The sequence below is a fragment of the Pinus tabuliformis genome, chromosome J (assembly GCF_031772625.1).
Source record: "Pinus tabuliformis cultivar Carrire ecotype Pingquan chromosome J, CPIR1, whole genome shotgun sequence".
NCBI classification, from domain to species: Eukaryota; Viridiplantae; Streptophyta; class Pinopsida; order Pinales; family Pinaceae; genus Pinus; species Pinus tabuliformis.
In genome coordinates, this window is record NC_142295.1 from 484,506,202 (window position 1) to 484,525,492 (window position 19,291).

Consider the following 19,291-nt stretch of genomic DNA (forward strand, 5'->3'; position numbering starts at 1 on the left):
TCTATTTCTCGTTGCCTAGCCTTATCTTCTTTAAATTTCTCAAAGCTGGGCAACAATTGCTTCCTAATCTCCCCAATTTCTGGTGAGGTACATGGAGTAATTTGGCCTCTAATCCCTGCCAAGTGTTGTTTCAGCATATTAATGCTCCCAGGACCTTCCGTAATTTTCCTATGGCAAAATTTGCCTTGCATTTGACTATCAACCATTTCAACATATGCCCAAGCAGGATCTCTCGCTCTAGGTGCCATTTTTTGACTAGGAAATGAAAGCAAACAATCTGAAAATGAAAAAAAAAAAACATTGATTCAATGTTCATTTCTTTGACAAAAAACACTCTATAGGCTTTCTAGATATGCACCTAAAATTTAATAAGCAAAAACAGATTTACAGAGGTGAAAAAAAATACCTCCAGGCACAAACTGCCTCCTTAAGCTTGCTCCAAGAATCAGCTCCTTAATGCCGCTCCAAATGGCTGCCCAAGAAGCTCGTCACTCCAGCTACAATGCTTGCCCAAGACTCCTCACTGCTGCTCCAAAAACAAGCTCAAGAACTGCTCACTAACTCTCAAAGAAGTTCTCACTCAAATGCATGAGATGGCTATGAGAGAATGAGAGAATTTGAATGCGTTAAATAGGGTTTGGGAGGGGGAAATGGACCCCAAATAACATTTAACTAATTCATAAAACACATTGGAGTCCAAACCAATCAGCAAACACTTCAAAATTTCATTAAAAAAATGTCAAATCGTTGTTTTGATGGGGTTACGGCCGCTGGTTATGACTCGGCTGAGTCAATACGGAAACGCTCGAGTTGGCCGAGTCATCGCTGACTCGGCCTCCCGAACCGTTTCCTCCACCAAGTCACATTTCTGGGCAATGAAACGGATCAACTCGGCTGTTTCCGTTTCGAATCGGCCGAATTTTAAAACTATGGATCAAACATTGGTGACTTTATTCATTCTCATTCTCTCTCTCTCTCTCTCTCTCTCTCTCTCTCTATACTCCAGCTGAGCAATTGAAGAATTCTAATAGAAAAAGAATCATTTGGGTTTTCTCCTTGTGGGTTTTGCCTTGGACATTGGACCTAACTCTCAATGTCTTATATTTGTGTTTGACTGTCTTCACATGATTCTTAAGTTTATGTTCTATCTAGAATCGCTGTTCTGAAAAGTTTAGAAGAAGAAATATGCATTCTAAGTAATTGCAACAACATAAAACATTCAGTTTTCTGCATAGTACATTTAGTTTTCTGCGAAGTGCATTCAACTTTCTACAAAATACATTCAGTTCTATTCAATTTTCTACAAAGTACATTGAGTTTTCTGCAAAGTACATTGAGTTTTCTGCATAGAACTTTCTAGTCTCTGCAAATAATTTTTAAATTTCTGCATTGAACTTTCAGATTTTAACATTTCAGAGATGAATTTGTGATGTGATGTGATGCCAAAATGAGCTCCATTGATTGACTATTTATATGAGGTCTAGGAGTGTCAATTTCCTTTGGTGGGGCCGACTTGTTGACTTGGAGGTTGACTTGCTCAAATGCATATATGTGACTTTTTGTCATGGTTTTGCAACGGGAATTTTGATCGAAGCTGCCAAATTTTAACACCAGTGCCATAGGAATGTCAAATGATCTATTCAGAGTTTCTTTCTTTGAACTCAGATTTTAGGAGTATCCCTCATTCCTATTCCCCCCAAGATCATATTGCCGGACCCATCGCTGGTTCTAGAGGACTTCGACAGCTAGCCAGTGCCCAGTTCACTTCCCTCACCAGTGGTCATTGGATTCAGTAGCCCTTGACATCTTTAGATCCATTATCAGTTGTTCCTATCTCACTCATTCTTTCTCGATAGGCTACTGATGGTTTTTCGTCATGCCATGGTCTTTTATATGCATGTCATGACAACACAACCATTTGTTTCTTTTTTTCGTGATGTTATTTTCAGGATGTTCTAGGAGATCCTCTTTCACTCCCATATCGTATTCATACGGATTGTACTCTTCTTCAGTCCCATTGACCTACTTATGTGGTCACTGGTTGCAGATTAATATAATTGTCTTATCTTATCTTAGAAATTTTTTGCCAGAGTTGTCCTTCAGCAGTTTGTGGCATTGTATTGGTATGGGAAATTTGCCTCTAAGACACCATGTTATTGTTGGACTTCCATTGTAAGCTAATGTCTTCTATCTGTAGCCCTTGTTCAACATAAGGGGGTGTGTTAAAAATAGTGCAATCTTCACTTTTAGGCTATGACTGACTTTATATTGGGTCATTATTATATTTGTAGGTTTGGCTCGGAGTCTTAGACTATCCTTGTACACATAGTGTCAAGAGCCTTTTGGGAAAAGTGCCCTATGTCTTGAGTTGTGAAAAAATATCTAACTAATTCATTTGCATTTTCAGCATTCAAGTGTATTGTTCATTCTTAATAAAAGTGATTTGCCTAAGGGCATGATCAAGTGTTGCGCCTTCTCTTGTGCTTGGGTTTCTTTTTCTCCCTAGAGCACTTTTCTTGGGTTGTGCTCCTCTTCTGTCAATGCTTTTCGAGTGTTCTGCTGTTCTAGTGCTTATTTATATTTCTCTTTACTGCAGAATTTGGGTTTGTGTTGGTTCCATTAGTGCTTCTTCCTATCTCTTATTAAACAACAATTTGGAAATTGGCACTTTGCTTCTGCTTCCCTTCTGCACTTTGCTCCTGCACCGAACAGTGTTATGTTTGACATAAATAATATATTCTTATCTTATCCGTAATAGTTTGGTAATCCCCAAACTGCTTGGTCTTTGTTCAGGAGAGTTAAAAGGTCCCATTCTGGTACTAAAAATGACATTCATTCTTTTTTGAAAATTTGCCAAGTTATAAGCGTGGAAGCCTTGGGGACCTGTTCCATGGTAAACAGATTGGAATTGTAGATTAATGCAGCATGGTAGAAACCCATAGAGTAGCTTTGGCAATTTTGACTACTGGAATGTAGCATTTGTCTCATGAATGAGGACAAAAAACATGTAACAATATAAAAGTGCAAGATGCATTAAAGGTATGAAGTCAAGGATGAAGATAAGCTAGTTGCTTTTACTGAAATTTGTACTTTCTAGGTGGGGTTGTGCTTGAAGATTACTGCATTCGAGCATATTGTTTCATATGAAAAATATCTTTCAATATATTCGTGAAACCAAATAAAAACATTTTTATTTATAAGAACTATATTTTAGAATATCTGTAGTCTGTCTTAGTCTGGTTAGTATCCAGTTGTCAGTATTAATTGCACATCAGCATTTGATTTAAAAAAAATCTAGTCAACCATTTCTATATTCCAATTAACTGTATTCGTCATTGGCAAATCTTATAAATTAAGAACAAGGCAGTTTCAAATGTAGAAAATAGTTCTGAAAAATTACAGCCCTTATGTTCTTGAAAATAAAGTTATTTAGCACATTTGTAAGGTGTCCTGGCTCCTATCATTGCTAGGTAACTTTTGACTATAAACATAATTGCATATCAAGTGTACGATTTCATTGGATGCTTCTGATTATTATGTTCATGTAGCTTGTCTATTTTCGTTACATAGTTTCCTTTGCATGACAAGACAGTTCATTGATCTATGATTGTTTTGATTTTTAATGCTATTTGCCTATGATGAGAGAATGCCTTGTAATCTATTTATGATTAGAAGCTAATGGGTTTTTAATTGTAATAATTTAGAAAAATTCTTTTAACACCCATGGTGTTCTTTATTGGTTAGAAAAAGTAATAATGTTGTTATTGGATTTTTTTATGCAGGTATTGATTCGTTTTGGACAGCAGGCTCTGAAGGAAGCAATTGAAGGTGCTGAGCTGTATCCAATACAGGGGTTATTTAGATTCCAACGTTTCTATGATGTGATTGATGCTTACTATAATCTTCAACTGGGCACTGAACTTGGCGTGTCAACTGGATGGGCAGGATTGGATGAATTATACCGTGTAAGCTTCTGCTTTATTGATATGCTGTCTTCTTCTACTTAAAGAGATGTTATTAAATTGTTCTGATAGGAAAAGGGAATTTGAATATTTTATTTTGCTAACTCAATTATAGTCTGGACATTATAGGTAGAAGATACATGCAGAAACAATAGATCGTTCAAATTGATAAAATGTCTACACAATAATAATACTATGATTGATATAATATAGAAATTACTATTAGTGGAATTGGGAACTGTTACCGACCACTTCTGGGTAGTATCCATAGGAGATTTTTTTTCTCCTAGATGGTCCTTATCCAACAGCCAACAACCCCTTGTAGCCACCAGATAGCTCGATGTGCCACTATATCCGCCACTTGAGGCAGCGATGTGGTCCCTCCCCCATCAGTTATGATCCTATGTTTGAAGGTGGGCCTCCCGACCTCGAAGATGTGGCTTTTCATTGTGTAGTTGGGTATTCTTGTTTACTTATCATGGACACTTTTGGGCATGGATTAGTGGGGGGATTTGGCGGAAAGAGTGGGCTAGGTCTGTACTTTTGTCTCGTCTACCCAATTTGATGGTTAACTTCATATCCTAGTCCCGTGGGATTTCTTTTATTGGCTACTAGCTTTAAGGATAACACTACATGGGAAAACCCGATTTTGTTTGCGTGGTCTCGCTTCTTGACACCATATATATCACCTCCCCTCTGCTTATTATAACCCCATTCATCACTTTTCCCATCCAGGTCCACAGCTGTCCATTGGGTCCACAAGGAGTTAGCGTCCCCCTCCCCTTGTCCAAACCTTGGGTCGGGCCTGGAACGATGCCCCGGAGGTTGATGCAGCTAAAAAGAAAATAAAAAGAATATTTTGGCCACTATCAACAATAAATGTACCTTAAAATGCAAAAAATGGCCAAGACATACAAATTTAGCACGTGGGCAAAAGCGAAACATGAGCTCTACCACTGTCACTATGCCCATCACCGTGGTTCTTAGGGTCCCTCATATTGGCCCCTTACATCGTTAGGAACCCATGATTGTCCCAACCCTTGGTGGTCGATGAATTGCCCCACCTTAAGGGGGTAATCACTGCTATATCCTACACATCATGCTCTCATCCCCTAGAGCTCCGAGTAGTTATGAAGAAAAAATAATCAAAGGGTAAAGGCATGTGAAGAAGGGTGGAAAAATAAAGGCTGTGGGTAACTCATGTACCACGATTGCTCCCTTTGGCATTCATATACCCAAGTGTGGGCTTCCCCCTATTGTAGCTACCCTTTTACTGTGGCATGTGGCTTGAAGCCTTCCCTTAATGTCCCACTCCATTCCATCATTATATCACATGCCACCTATTGCATGATGGGTGTACCATGGACATGTCACCCCCTTTAGAGTTTGAAACCACCTAATAGGGTCCTTGGTTAACCCCTTATTGAGCTTGGAGACACCTATACATGCCAAAGCCCACTATGGAAGGCAGTGCTCCACGGGGACGCGTCCCGCAGGGTTGGATGCGTGCACCCCTTGCACCCCACGCACTCGGGACGGGGGGACGTCTGGGGAAACGTTTCCCCACGTCCCCCTTTTGGGGAGACGTGGGGAGACGCAAGGGGGGACGTTTCCCCAGTGTGGGGGACGCGACTCCCCAAAAGGGGGATGCCTGGGCGTCCCCCCTCAAAATGGGCTATGTGTCCCCCCCTCAAAATGGGCTATGCGTCCCCTTTAAATTTGGTTGTAAACAATGATTTATGACAGGGGAAACCTAGTATTTGATCATATTGCCCTACTAATGCTATGCAATTCATGGTAATGTTAAATTCTTAAAGTAAAAGTGACATTCTCCTTTATCTTTCATTTTCATCCTTTTACTTAAATTTTTAACATTACCATGAAATGACTCAGGATGTTTGAGAGTGGTTCCGACCTCTTTGGATTTCATATGCAGAAAGTAGAATTTTAGATCTCACTCAAAATCCAGCAGACTTAACAGTTTTTCAGGAATTTAGGGTTCGATGGATTGCAATGTTTCCATTGCATTTTGTCATGTACAAGGGTATGGAATTAGTATTTAATCAAGAGCACCAAGCCCTCTGTGTACTTTAGAGTGACTTTTAGACTCATCACTCCACTGTTTTTGAGTTTAGTTATATCAAAATACTATTCCAGTCTTTAGATTTCAGCATCTATTATAGTGTATTTTGCTTAGTACTAATTAGATTCTAGAATGATGAATGATGAATTTTAATTTTAAATCAATTTAGAATCTAGAATGATGAATGATGAATTTAATTTTTAAATCAATGTAGATTCTAGAATGGTGAATAATGAATGATGAATATGTATCAGAGTATTTCATTATTGAATCTCGTGGTCTACGGATGAATCATTTATGTATTAGTAAGGATGATGAGTATGGATCAATGTATTTCATTACTTAATTCAATTATGTATGTATCATTGTATTTATGCTTTCATTATTGAAAGTGAATTTGAAATATATATATATATATATATCTATATATATATATATATTAAAAAAATTATATACCCTGACGTCCCCCCGTCCCCCCTAAATTTCCCTAAAATTTGAGGGTACTCCCACACGTCCCTCTTGTGCGTCTCCCCGCACCTGTGTCTCCCCGTCCTAGAGTCTTGGTGGAACATTGATGGAAGGGCATGCCACTATGAAGTGTCCACTTGATTCTAGGATATGTAAGCTCTTTTACTTGATTACTCTAATGGTTTGTTGTACTAGAAGGCGAGAATGCATTGGATCTTATATAGGATTGTAGGTGGGTCTCCATTTGGGGTTCGGTCTCCCTATATGGGGTCCAAGTCCTCTAAAGGGTCATATTGGCAGTTGTAGGGTGAGTGTTGAGAGCCATGGGCCTCCCACATAGAAATCCTCCTCAAATGGCCCTCTAAGTGATCTCCTACTTCTCCCGGCCAGTTTCAGGTCTACAATTCCTTCCTCCAATTCCCACTTGAGCTCGGTGATGGCTCTCTGCGCAGGTCCAGGTGACTGTAAATCGAACTGCTCCAATGCAACAACCTCCTGCTCCAAAACTCTCCCGGAAGGTTGATCCTCCATTGTAGCTTCAATGCCCAAACTCCCCTAGTAGTTGCTGCCTGGATGAACCCACAAGCAACACCTGCGTGTTCCCCTTCTGCGTCCTCTAGAAACACGTACTAGCTGAGGCAAATGCTGAATGATATGATTGTGAAACTCCACTGGCTTTCCTCCAAGGTAGTACAAATTGCCTTCCTAGGGTGGCACTCGAAGTCCACCGAAGCAAAGGGTTGAGATCTTCGCTCGAAGACACTCCTGTGCTAAACAACACAGTAACCCGATTAAGCAGCTCGAGCACTAAGTTTGAGTTCAATATGTCAAAAGATAAGATGCTGAAATGAGGAGAGTTGCCTTCCTTATATAGATTTCATGGAGCACTTTTCCTTCAATTTTGCCTCCCTCGTGGGTCCCTCACTCACCATCGATTTCCCCTCCATGCAAATCGAACTAGGGAATGCGTATTCTCCTAGTGTGGGTCGCCCCTATGTTCAAATTATCAGTGTTGTGAAAATCGCGATAAAATGAAAAAATCGCGTTTTTTTCCCTCTGCCGATAAAATTGCGATAATTAAACGAAAAAATAGCCGGATTTTTTTTTTGCCGATTTTATTGAAAAAATCGCGATTTTATGAAAAAATAGCGATAAAAACGAAAAAATCGCGATAAAAACTTAAAAAATCGCCAGGCAATCGGGGCAGCGAGGTTTTATAAGGGATGCTAAATGTTTGAAATGCAATTTTTTTTGAAAGAAACAAATAATTTTTGAGTGGGGCATTTTAATGATCAAGTCTAGGCCCTAGTATTGATATGCTATTCATGGTAATGTTAAATTCTTAAAGTAAAAGTGACATTCTCCTTAATCTTCATTTTCATCCTTTTACTTAAATTTTAACATTACCATAAAATGACTCAGGATGTTTGAGAGTGGTTCCGGCCTCATTGGATTTCATATGGAGAAAGTAGAATTTTAGATTTCATTCAAAGTCCAACAGACTTATCAGTTTTTCAGGATTTCAGGATTGGGAGATTGTAATGTTTCCAGGTGACACCACCTGCCCGGGCTACCCCTGCAACCATTAGAGGACGTGGTCTACCTCCTATAGCTCCTACTTCTAGTTCTTCAGCTTCTAGAGCACATCAGACTCTAGTGCCATCTCCACCAGCACAGGCACCAACATCGACATCTAGAGGGAAAAGGAAAGCTGTGGCATTTTCTCGCAAAAGGGGCAGAGGAAATCAATAGGATTAGACTTTAATTTTATTGTATATGACATTATGACATAATGAGATACATTATCATATTTTTTGTTGATATTTTGAGGTTGAGTTGGGACTTAGGAGTCAGGACTTACTATTTAGGACATGATTCAATGTTATGTGTGATTTTAGCGCTAGAAATGATATTAAACATCTTATATATTAGTTTTTTAATCATATTTATGTGTCAATGTATTTATTTTATGTTATAGATGGTTTAGATATTAAAAAAATTGAAAAAAATGAAAAAAATGAAAATTTTTGTACCAAACAATTTTTTCCCGATTTTTTTCCGATAATTTCCCGATAATTCCGATTTTTTCCTATTTTTTCCCCGTGCCGATTTAATCCCGATAACGATTAATGCAACATTGCAAATTATCCACATCGAAATAACTTCTACTAATTCTAGCCTCCTAATAAAATTGAATGGGTCCCATCACCTCCAAAATTGGCCCCAAAATGTAGAAATTAATTTCGTTACAAAATAATTTAGGAAGGGACATTACAGTCCTACCCTCCCAAATGTTGCTTGTCCCCAAACAACTTCAATGTTGGATGCTCAAGTATGCGCTTGCGCTCCCAAGTAGCATCCTCATCCGGCAAGCTCCTCCAATGCACCAAAAATCGCTCGTTCTTAAACAATGCCTGAGCAAGCGTCCTCTCTAACTGCTGCTCCCCATTGTCACTGCAAGATGTGCCAAGGTCCCAGATGTGCCAATGGATCGTGCCTGACCTCTGCACTGTCCTGATATGAAAGAATCCTTCAATACAAGGATCCTCGACAATCCTGTCCAACATGAAGCTCCCTTCGCTCCACTCACTGTCCTTCCCGGTGAAAGTACCAGAAGTCCCTTGCTCCATAAGTGACTCGCTAAAGCCCAATGGAAGATCTGTATGATCTCCCGCTGCAGTAGTTGGCGCATCCCTAAAGGTTATTGAGCTGTGAAGCGCTGTGATGCCCCAGTTCCTTGCTAGTCCCAGAGTGGTGCCACCATGTTGACACTGTGCTACTCTGATTAGGTCATACTCCTCATCGTGCGCAGTCAGTATCCTCCTCTCCTGGAACTCGGTGGTGGAACACTGAAAGAGGCGAGACACATCCTACTTGGGCATCTCCATGGCACCAAGGCTTACCCATCCAAATCTAACTCCGAACCTGTGCAGCAACAAAGAATCTTTGCCTCCCCATATGATGAAACCCTTTATGAAGCCCCATGTGTCATCCCAAGAGCGAACTATATCACTCTCTTCCACAACTCTGCTCATCACGAGTGATCTACCGATCAACTGAATCCCTGCATCCCATAGCTAGACCTGCTACAACATAGCCTTGTCAATCGATGGAATCCCTCTGGCCCTCATCTCTAGTCCCTGCATGTGATCACTATACAGGCTCCATATATCATGGGCTAATCTGATGCATGCTAATCTTCCCTGTGCCTACCATTGTGTAGTACCGATTATCGTTGGAGGCCACATGTGCCGAAGAGCTACCCCCTGAATGCAACCAAAATATCGGTATCCAATACTCATAATCGACTCAAGGTATGTGGATTCCTCTTGTCCCTGCCAACCATCTCTCTTGGGTCTGCCATCTGCCTTCTCGATAATGTGCTAATATAAGGTTTGGAGCCCGGACATATACTGGTAAACTATCTCAGTTGTACCTGCTATCCTTTGCTCATGCTTGGTCTTGACATGCCCTGAGAAAAGAGTGACACATGTTTCCCTCGGGACTAGCTCCTTAGACATAGGCTCGGTGATGAATGATATGCCACCCCTGCAGATGATCACCTTGTTCCCCATCCTGTGGCTGTCAACTGACGCACCAAGCAATTGCCACTGCTGAAAAGTCTCCCCCCTAGTGCGCTGAGTGTCACCCAAATATCTCGGGTGAGCTCCTCGTTTGCTATTGCTCATGCTGAGAGTCCAGAAAGTTGACAGCAAAATCCACTGCGCCCGGGAGTAATGTAGAAGAGGGTCAAACGTGTGAGTCTTCGTAGATAACATCAAGTACCGCTCATTTGTGTCCCCGTTGATCCTGGGTGAACTACGCCCAAAGGTATGCTCGGTGTTTCCATCCAAGGGTCTCCCTGGAGGCAACACTCCAAGACCTCACTGTGTAGTGCTATACACCCATGCATACCACCGATCATCCCAGTACTCTTGGACATGCCACTGTACACTGTGGCCTACCCTTGTACACCGTTGGATGTCGTCAGCTATGACTATGCCATCTTGTACCATCTTGTGTCCCGCCTGTGTCACTGTACCTGTCATTCCCCACATGTATTCAATGCGATGTGAGGAAATCCCCCTCCACAACATAGTCCAACATACTACGACACACCCCCAGGCATCTCCATGCCCATCTGCAGACCACTGCTCCATGCTAGATGCTCCTACCCATCCCTGAATGAGATGGCCTAAAGTTGTGTCCATATGCGTTGACCTGCATCCAACCCAGATCATCACCTCCACTGTCGCATCACCATGCTCTTCGATGAGGGGACCTCCCCTCCAAGTCCTCCCTAAGGGATCCAAGAAGTGAACCTCCCCAGGTGTCAGCAGCGATGCCACCACTACTCTGCTCCTCTGTGTCTCACACAAATGCGAAGAATCCCTAGCTCCATACAAGGCACTGTCTGGTGGCTTGCCAATGCCACCTCCTCCGACAAACTCCTGCCAGAGTATGCTGATCATCCTGAGACCCCGTGTACAATTGTCATACCAAGACAACCCAAGGAGTCTGCCCAAAAATTGGTTGGCCACTGGTGCTGACTGAAACTCTCCTAGCAGAGGTGCACACTCGACTGCTAGGTCAACTATACCCTCTAGGTCGTAGTTAACTGGTATACCTGGGAAATGATAGGTGGTCCCTCTCGGATCCCAATGCTAGTTGGGGCTTCCAACATCCCCAGTGCCTGGAAACTCTTGCTGAGCTCCACCTGGGTCCACTACCATCTCCATAGTCCACTCCACTGAATACCAACTCAGAATCTCTCGCCACCCAACCCCAAGAGAGGGATCGAATGCACGAACTCCCGCACATAGAACAACCCCAACCTACGGGTGGTGCACCCTGTGCAACTCAGGTCGTCTCATCTTGCTATCCTTGTCAATGTGTACAATCTGACTAGGTAGCTCTGTCTCCCTTTGTCCAATGGGCCAAGGTAACCTAACAGTGCTGCCAACCCCGTCTATGTATGCCCGAAGAGCGCTGCTCTCATGCTCCAATGCGCACTCTAGCTGCACCAGTAGGGAATCCAACTGCTCCCAAATGTTAGTCATATGGCCTTGGACTCGGCACAAACCGCTCTCATGCCCCCCAGCTCCTTGTTCTGCTGCATAATCGCCTCTCGCACTAACACAACCTTCCTTTTTAATACTAGAAGGTCAGCTTGAAACTGATGGAATTGTCATGGGCATCTATCACCTATAAACTCGGTCACGGCTTCAGATACCTCAACAACTTTTGGCATCTCATCAATGGGTTGCACCCAGTGTTTTACGACTCCGACCAGGATTCCGACCAGGCCGAGGATCGACTCCGACCAGGACTCCGATTCGGTAATGACTCGGCCTAGTCGATTTCAATGACTCGGTCGTTGTAAAAAATACATTAAATATTTATTTTTTTTATAAAAAAACATAATTTTAAATATTTTAAACATAATTTTAAAGATTTTCATTCATGTTTCCAAACACATAGCATTATAATATAGATGGAAGACAACATATGATCAAAGTAGGCTCATGAACCAATCCATTATATCAAAGTAATTTCTATAAGAGTGAGAGGTAGTTATGAAAGCAATCTTTATGAGAGGTAGTTCTGAGATTACACTTCAGAGAATAACATGGTTTCTGTTTGAGCACTTCATGATGGAGATTACCCAGTCTTCATTATTTCTTCATAACTGAAGATTTTGGACTGTTTAGTCTTCATTGTTTCTTCATAACTGAAGATTTTGGGCTGTTTAGTCTTCATGATTTCTTCATAACTGAAGATTTTGGGCTGTTTGGTTCTCTATTGATTTAAAGGACTGAATGCCGTGAGATGCTCTGGAATACTATGAAGTCATGGAAGAGAGATTCCAGATTTATGCTAAGGGGAATCAAGCCTGTTTGGTCCGATATAGCCTTAGGAAATTAGCTATTGTATTGCATAATGCAAGAATATTTACTTGATAATAATAAGATTAATGTTTACATTATTGTATTATGGTTCTGAGTATTATTGTTGCAGAAGATACACTTTCAGGACTGTATCTGTAAAAGCAATCTATAGGAGACTGAATAATATGGATAGTATTTGATTTGTAAAACTATATGGGTTTTAGGCTTGTAGCTTTGATTCTCATGAAGTCTATTTATCTTATGTACAGTCATCTTGATCATAGTTGTGAGACTTTACAAATAAATATTGTTATCATTTTTTTACATGATTCTCAGAAAGTTTATATATCTACAGTCGCCTTTTAGAATCAAAAAACAATTTCTCATGAAGTAATTTACAGTCGCCTTTATAAAAGTTTGGGAGGGGGAAATGGACCCCAAAAGCATTTAACAATTTACCATTACCCTTTGGAATCCACAAACCCTATTAACTTTACCAAAAAACACCAAAAAAGTGAAAAAAAAAACATGTTTAACGCTGCCCAGCCGCTTTTTATTGACCCGGCCTGGTCAATGCGGACTCGGCCTGGTTGACCGAGTCAGCTATGACTCGGCCTGGTCATTAGATGACTAGGCCGAGTCATAGCTGACTCGGCCAAACTGGCCGGTTACTTGGCCTGGTCGCATTTTTTTTTTCCGACTCGGTATGACCAAGCCGTTTCCGAGTCAACTCGGCCTGGTTGTAAAACACTGGTTGCACCCCCTCAACAAATGGCTCTATGCGAGTAGGCTCTATCCTCTCCACCAAGGTGTCAACTGCGACTATCAAAAAGATCTCTAATAAAGGTGACTCCTGCACCACACCGTGCTCCTCACCATCCTGTGGGCTCTGAGGATCATGCTTAACCTCTTCCTCAGGCTCCTGATATCTAAAGCCAGGTCTCCACCAACAAAAGTGCCCCTTGGTCTCACCCTCTAACTGTCTCTGTCCTGTCTGCTCCTTTTCAGGATATTTGGTGCTTTGATCTGGTCGACTTTCCCCACACGATGTAGATGGCTGCACACCCACGACCTGCTCACCTATAATGTCTCTGTTGTAAGGGTGAGGATGGGTTTGGTCTATCGCCCTCCTCAATTGGGCCAACCTCTCATCGTCCCAATGAAACCCCAGAATTTTTGCATACTGGATTTCCCTTGAGCCATGGGTTTGTCTCCCATTTCACCCGTCACTGTGCACTCATACCCAAAGCTTCCATGATCTTCTGGCTAATTTCCGATAGCTGGGCCAAGATCATGCTCTGATACCACTGTAATGTTCTGAACTAGAGAAAATAGTGCTATGCAAAGCAAATAATAAAAACAACACCATAAAATTGAAACATTCAATCTACACCCATAAAAAGTCCAGGAATATCCAACAACTGAGCCATTTTATTATAATCTAGGAGAAAAGTACAATAATGTGGAAGTGGTGCACCTAGGCTTGCCTCAATGGCAAGCATGATCAAGCCCAGGTGGTAATATGTCAAGCTCAGATGGCACAATAACTGCAACAATGATGCCCTGCACTGCCCCTGTGAAATTGTGTTGTTTGCTGCAAGGATGCTACTGGAAACCCCACCTTTGATGCTTAGAAAATTACAGAAAATTAACCCCGGCCTCTCCACCAAATACCCAGAATAACCCACGAAGGAATTGGCCAAATGTTGACCTCAGAATTTTGGCCCAAATTCCCCTTAGCTCCTCTAGCTGCTGGCTGAGTTGGGACCCCTGTTTGACCCCTTAGATCTGCCCAGAAAATTCTATAAAATTAGGAGTGTGATCCTTGCCCAAAACCCAGAAAAACCCAGAAAGGGTTTCCCTTGGTTCCAAACTTCAAAAATTGACCCTTCACAGCTTGGCCCTCCTCCAATTTCGAATTCTGTTGCTGTGACTGATCTTGTCAATCTCTGCTCTCCCAACTCTAGCAATCCTCCTCAAATGGCCATCCAAGTGATCTCCTACTCCTCCCGGCCAATTTCAGCTCTACAATTCCTTCCTCCAACTCCCACGTGAGCCCGGTGATGGCTTTCTGCGCATGCCCAAGTGACTGTAAATCGAACTGCTCCAATGCAACAACCTCTTGCTCCAAAACTCTCCAGAAGGTTGATCCTCCACTGTAGCTTCAATGACGAAACTCCCCCGATAGTTGCTGCCCGGATGAACCCACAAGCAACACTTGCGTGTTTCCCTTCTGCATCCTCCAGAAACACGTACTGGATCAGACAAATGCAGAATGATATGACTGTGAAACTCCACCGACTCTCCTCCAAGGTAGTATGAATTGCCTTCCTAGGGTGGCACTCGAAGTCCATCGAAGCAAGGGTTGAGATCTCCGCTCGGAGACACTCGTGTGCTAAACAACACAGTAACTTGGCTAAGCAGCTCGAGCAACTAAGGTTGAGTTCAATATGTCAAAAGATAAGATGCTGAAATGAGGAGAGTTGCCTTCCTTATATAGATTTCGGGGAGCACTTTTCCCTCCATCGTGGGTCCCTCACTTAACCATCGATTTCCCCTCCATGCAAATCGAAGTAGGGAATGCGTATTCTCCTAGTGTGGGTGGCCTCCACGTACAAATTAACCACATCAAAATAACTTCTACTAAATCGAGCCTCCTAATAAAATCGAATGGGCCCCATCACCTCCAAAATCGGCCCCAAAATGTAGAAGTTAATTCTGCTCCAAAATAATTTAGGAAGGGACTTCCTAAAATGAAATGAACTACGAAGAGTTTAAGCACACTTAGTGCTGCAGACTAGATTCCTGACCAGGGTAATCTATCTGGGTGGGACTAAGATGGACTCAAGCTTTAAACCAATCTAGGTACTATTGGGCTTGCTAACCATCAACCCATGGATCTAGGTGAGTATCCAAGGTCAGAGCTCTAAGACCAATGCCACCCTCGCTCTTTGGGATTTAAACATCAACACAAAGGCCGACTAGATGTCCTCCCAAGAATCCTCCATTAGATGCTTCTTTTGTCCCTATTAACTAAATCTGTAATATCAACCAACCCAAGCATGCTTCTAAAATACTCATACTTTTTATTTGGAAATTGGAAGAGACTTCGTCGGCACATCATCTACCTGTTTTTATTTGGAAGAGACTTCGTTGGCACATCAACTCCCCGTTTATTTGTCAAAATACACTGTAGCTTCACGACCCCATATTGTACCAAGCTCCTAATGTAGTGGTACTTATTGTTAATATGCTTTGCACTTACATGGAATACATGGTCTTTAGACATCTTGACGCTGCATTGATTATCACAATTTATCATTGTAGGATCTAGAGGCTTTCCAAACAAATCTGACAAGAGTTTTTTAACCTTTCCTACTTCACTTGCAACAACATATTCGGCTTCGACACTACTTAACACAATGAGATCTTGTTTTCTACTCATCAATGAAATCATTGCAGACCCCAAATTGAAACATCCACTGGTAGTGCATCTTCCATCAATCTCACTGCCATGATGCCATCCCAATCAGAATATGTAAAGCCTGTTAAATTAACTTCCTTACTATCATACTTTAGGCAGTGATGTATTGTGCCACGTAGATATCTCAAGATATGCTTGGCAACTATCCAATGGTCAAGACGAGGCACTAACTGAAATTGATTGAGAAGATTTATGGAAAAACTTATATCATGTCTTGTATTTACCAGGCACATTAGAGAACCCACCAACTTACAATAGCTAGTAGGATCGATGAAACTAGAGTCAGAGCTTCTCAACTTCTTGAGATTAGTGATCATGGGAGTAGTCATAGGCTTGGAATCCATCATACCGAATCTCTGCAATATCTCGATTTTGTATTTACCTTGACCCAAATATCTCTCTCCAGGTTTCTGCCAGACTTCCAAACCCAAGTAATAATGCATAAGCCCCAGATCTTTAATTATGAATTTGGCTGCTAGCATTTTCTCGCATTCTTGTATTCTGCGCTCCACAACTGTAATAAACAAATCATCCACATATAGTAGTATAATGACTGGTTCAATCATCACCACCTTGATGCAGAGGTTTGGATCTGCAAATTTTTTGATGAATGCAATTCTTAAGAGATATGCATCCATCCTTGCATACCATGCCCTAGGAGCTTGCTTCAAGCCATATAGGGCTTTCTTAAGTCTGCAAACATGTGTGTCCTTGTTATTTATTTTAAATCCTTCCAGTTATTCAATGTATATTTCTTTATCAATGGTTCCCTTTAGAAATGTTGTTTTTACGTCCATTTGATGGACATTCTATCCCATTGTAGCAGTTAGCGAAACCAAAGATCTTATAGTAGTATATCTTGTAGTAGGTTCAAAGGTTTCTTCATAGTCTATACCTTCCTTTTGAGAGAAACCCCTTACAACGAATCTAGCTTTGTATTTCTCTATACTTCCATGAATAACATGTTTGATTTTGTAAATGCATTTTGAGGTGACAATTGATTTGTCACTTGGCCTAGGAACGATTTCCTAGACTCCATTCTTCATAATGGATTGATATTCTTCTTGCATCGCTGCCTTCTATTCTTCTTGATGAGCAACTTCTTCCAATGTAGTTGGTTCAACTTCTATCAATTTTGTCATATATGCTGCATATCCTGAATATCTCTTTGGTCTTTTGCTTTCTCTAAAGGTTCCTTTAGTAGCTCCATGTCCTTCGACATATTTAAGTGTTGCTTTTAACCAATTTGGCCTCTTCCTTGTTTCAGGAACAATTACAGGTTGAATTGGCTCACTTGGTCCTTCTTCTTCTTCTTGATTTGTAGTTGTCTTATCATGAAGCTCTTCTTCTTCAAATAGTGGTATATCTTCGTCAACGGAATATCCTTGAATCTTTTGTAGGCATGATTTTCATCGAATATAATATCCCTGCTCACTTCAATTTGTCTTCCTTACTTGGTGATTCTATATGCTTTTGAAGAAAGACTATAGCCAACAAAGATCCCTTTAATGCTTGTAGAATTTAATTTCTTTTGTTTGTCCTTTGGAACATAGATGTATGCGGGTCACCCAAAGATTCAGAGATGGTCCACACATGGTTTCTTCCCTGTGACTGCTTCTTCAGGTGCCATATTCTCAAGGATTCTACGAGGACTTCTATTTTGTATATATACTGCTATCGTGTTGCTTCTCCCCATAGAAACTTTGGTAAATCTTGATCAAATATCATAGTTCGTATACATTCTTCATTTGTCTATTATTCCTTCCCGCAACTCCATTTTGCTCGGGATTGTAGGGAACAATGAGCTTCTTCATAATACCGACTTGTTTACAATATGCAAATAGTTCTTTTGAAGTGTATTCCCCACCATTGTCGGATCTTAAAGTCTTTATTTTCCTTTTGGTTAAGGTCTCTACTTCAGATCTAAACTTCTTAAACTTTTCAAATACTTCGACCTTTGTCTTCAGAAGGTAGAGCCATGTCTTTCTAGAGTGATCATCAATGAAGGTCACATAATAAAATGGCCTCCAAGAGATTTGTTAGACATAGGCCCACAAACATCAGAATGAATGAGGTCTTATATTTCCTTAGATCTTGTATCACTGCTTGTAAAAGGCTTCCTTGTACTCTTTCCCAAAGCACACCCGTTACATACTCCTTCACGATCTTCTTTGATGTTAGGGATGCCATCTACCATTTGATTAAGAGGGAATGATTTTGTAATGTATATGCCCACATCTTCTATGCCATAGTTCGATAGGATTGATTTCCATGTGAACTAGAGCTTGAGGAGATGGTGTTGTCACTGTATATAGCCTTCCTTCATGTACTCCAATAACTTTGGCCTTGTCAATGCTTAAATCTTTTCCCCAAACTAGAACTTTACCATCTACAAAGTCAACCCTATCTCCTTTATCTTCTAAACAAGAAATTGTAAGTAAATTCTTTTTCAAACGTGTAACATAGAGTATATTGTTGAGGTGTAGCTTTGCTCCATTTTCTAGCCTTAATGATGTAGATCCAAGGCACTTGACTGCATAACTGTTGTTTGTTTCCTAGCTCCATTGCATGAGATGATGGTTCCTTTGATAGAGGATGAAGTTGTCCACTTTCTCCCATCATATGTCTTGATACTCCACTATCAATGATCCATGTATTGTCATCATCACTAGTACTTGTAAGTGCAGCCAAGAACCCTTCGCTTTTGACTTTCTTTACATAAGTTGTAGATGATCCTTCCAATCCAGCTTCTTGCAATTGTTATAATATTGAATCCCATTTTCAAGTAACTTTTCATAGAGGGAGTAACCTTTTCTTTCAAGCCAACAAAGTGATCTCCAACCTTCTTCGACCTTAGCTCTGATACCATGTTGAGAAATCAATACTAGTAGGATTTAGGGTTTGATTCCTCTTTCTTGATAATTACTTGTGAATTATGTTGGCCTCTTTTACTTCTTAAATAGTTTATCTTTCATCAAGCAATTACCAAATTATATATGTATGAAGATCACAAGAACAAGAGACACAAGATGTAGGCGCACAACTAGGGAAAAACCCCTATAAGGGGAAAACCCAGTCAATAACTCTTCCTTCAGTAGATTCAATTCAAGATGAGACACTTCCAGACTTCTTAGACCTAGACAAAGACTTCCTCTAACCACCAAGTCAACCCTTCCCTGCAATAGACTATCTTCAAAAGTGAAAGCTCCCTAACAACAACTTCAATTCAGAATTTCGGTCCCCCAACAGCAGAAATTTGACCCCAACAACAAAATTTCGGACCTGTAGTAAACATAGATTTTCGGCCCCAACAATTGCCTAGAAACTTTGCACATGTGAGAGATAGATAGCCCATAAACTTTGATTTTGGTCTTCCCAACAACTTCGTCCTCTTCCAACGACTTTG

At 41.0% G+C, this 19,291-nt stretch overlaps 1 protein-coding gene across 7 annotated transcripts in view; it reads left to right on the top strand.

Moving 5' to 3' along the window:
• The window catches only part of LOC149227905 (toprim domain-containing protein), a 422,908-nt gene that overhangs the window by 153,769 nt on the left and 249,848 nt on the right, over positions 1 to 19,291 (top strand). For all 7 annotated transcript variants that reach the window (XM_089377962.1, XM_089377957.1, XM_089377958.1 and 4 more), the window contains one exon: positions 3,783 to 3,965. In XM_089377962.1, the coding sequence (XP_089234088.1) occupies positions 3,783 to 3,965 (183 nt within the window). The remainder of the gene's footprint in view (positions 1 to 3,782; positions 3,966 to 19,291) is intronic.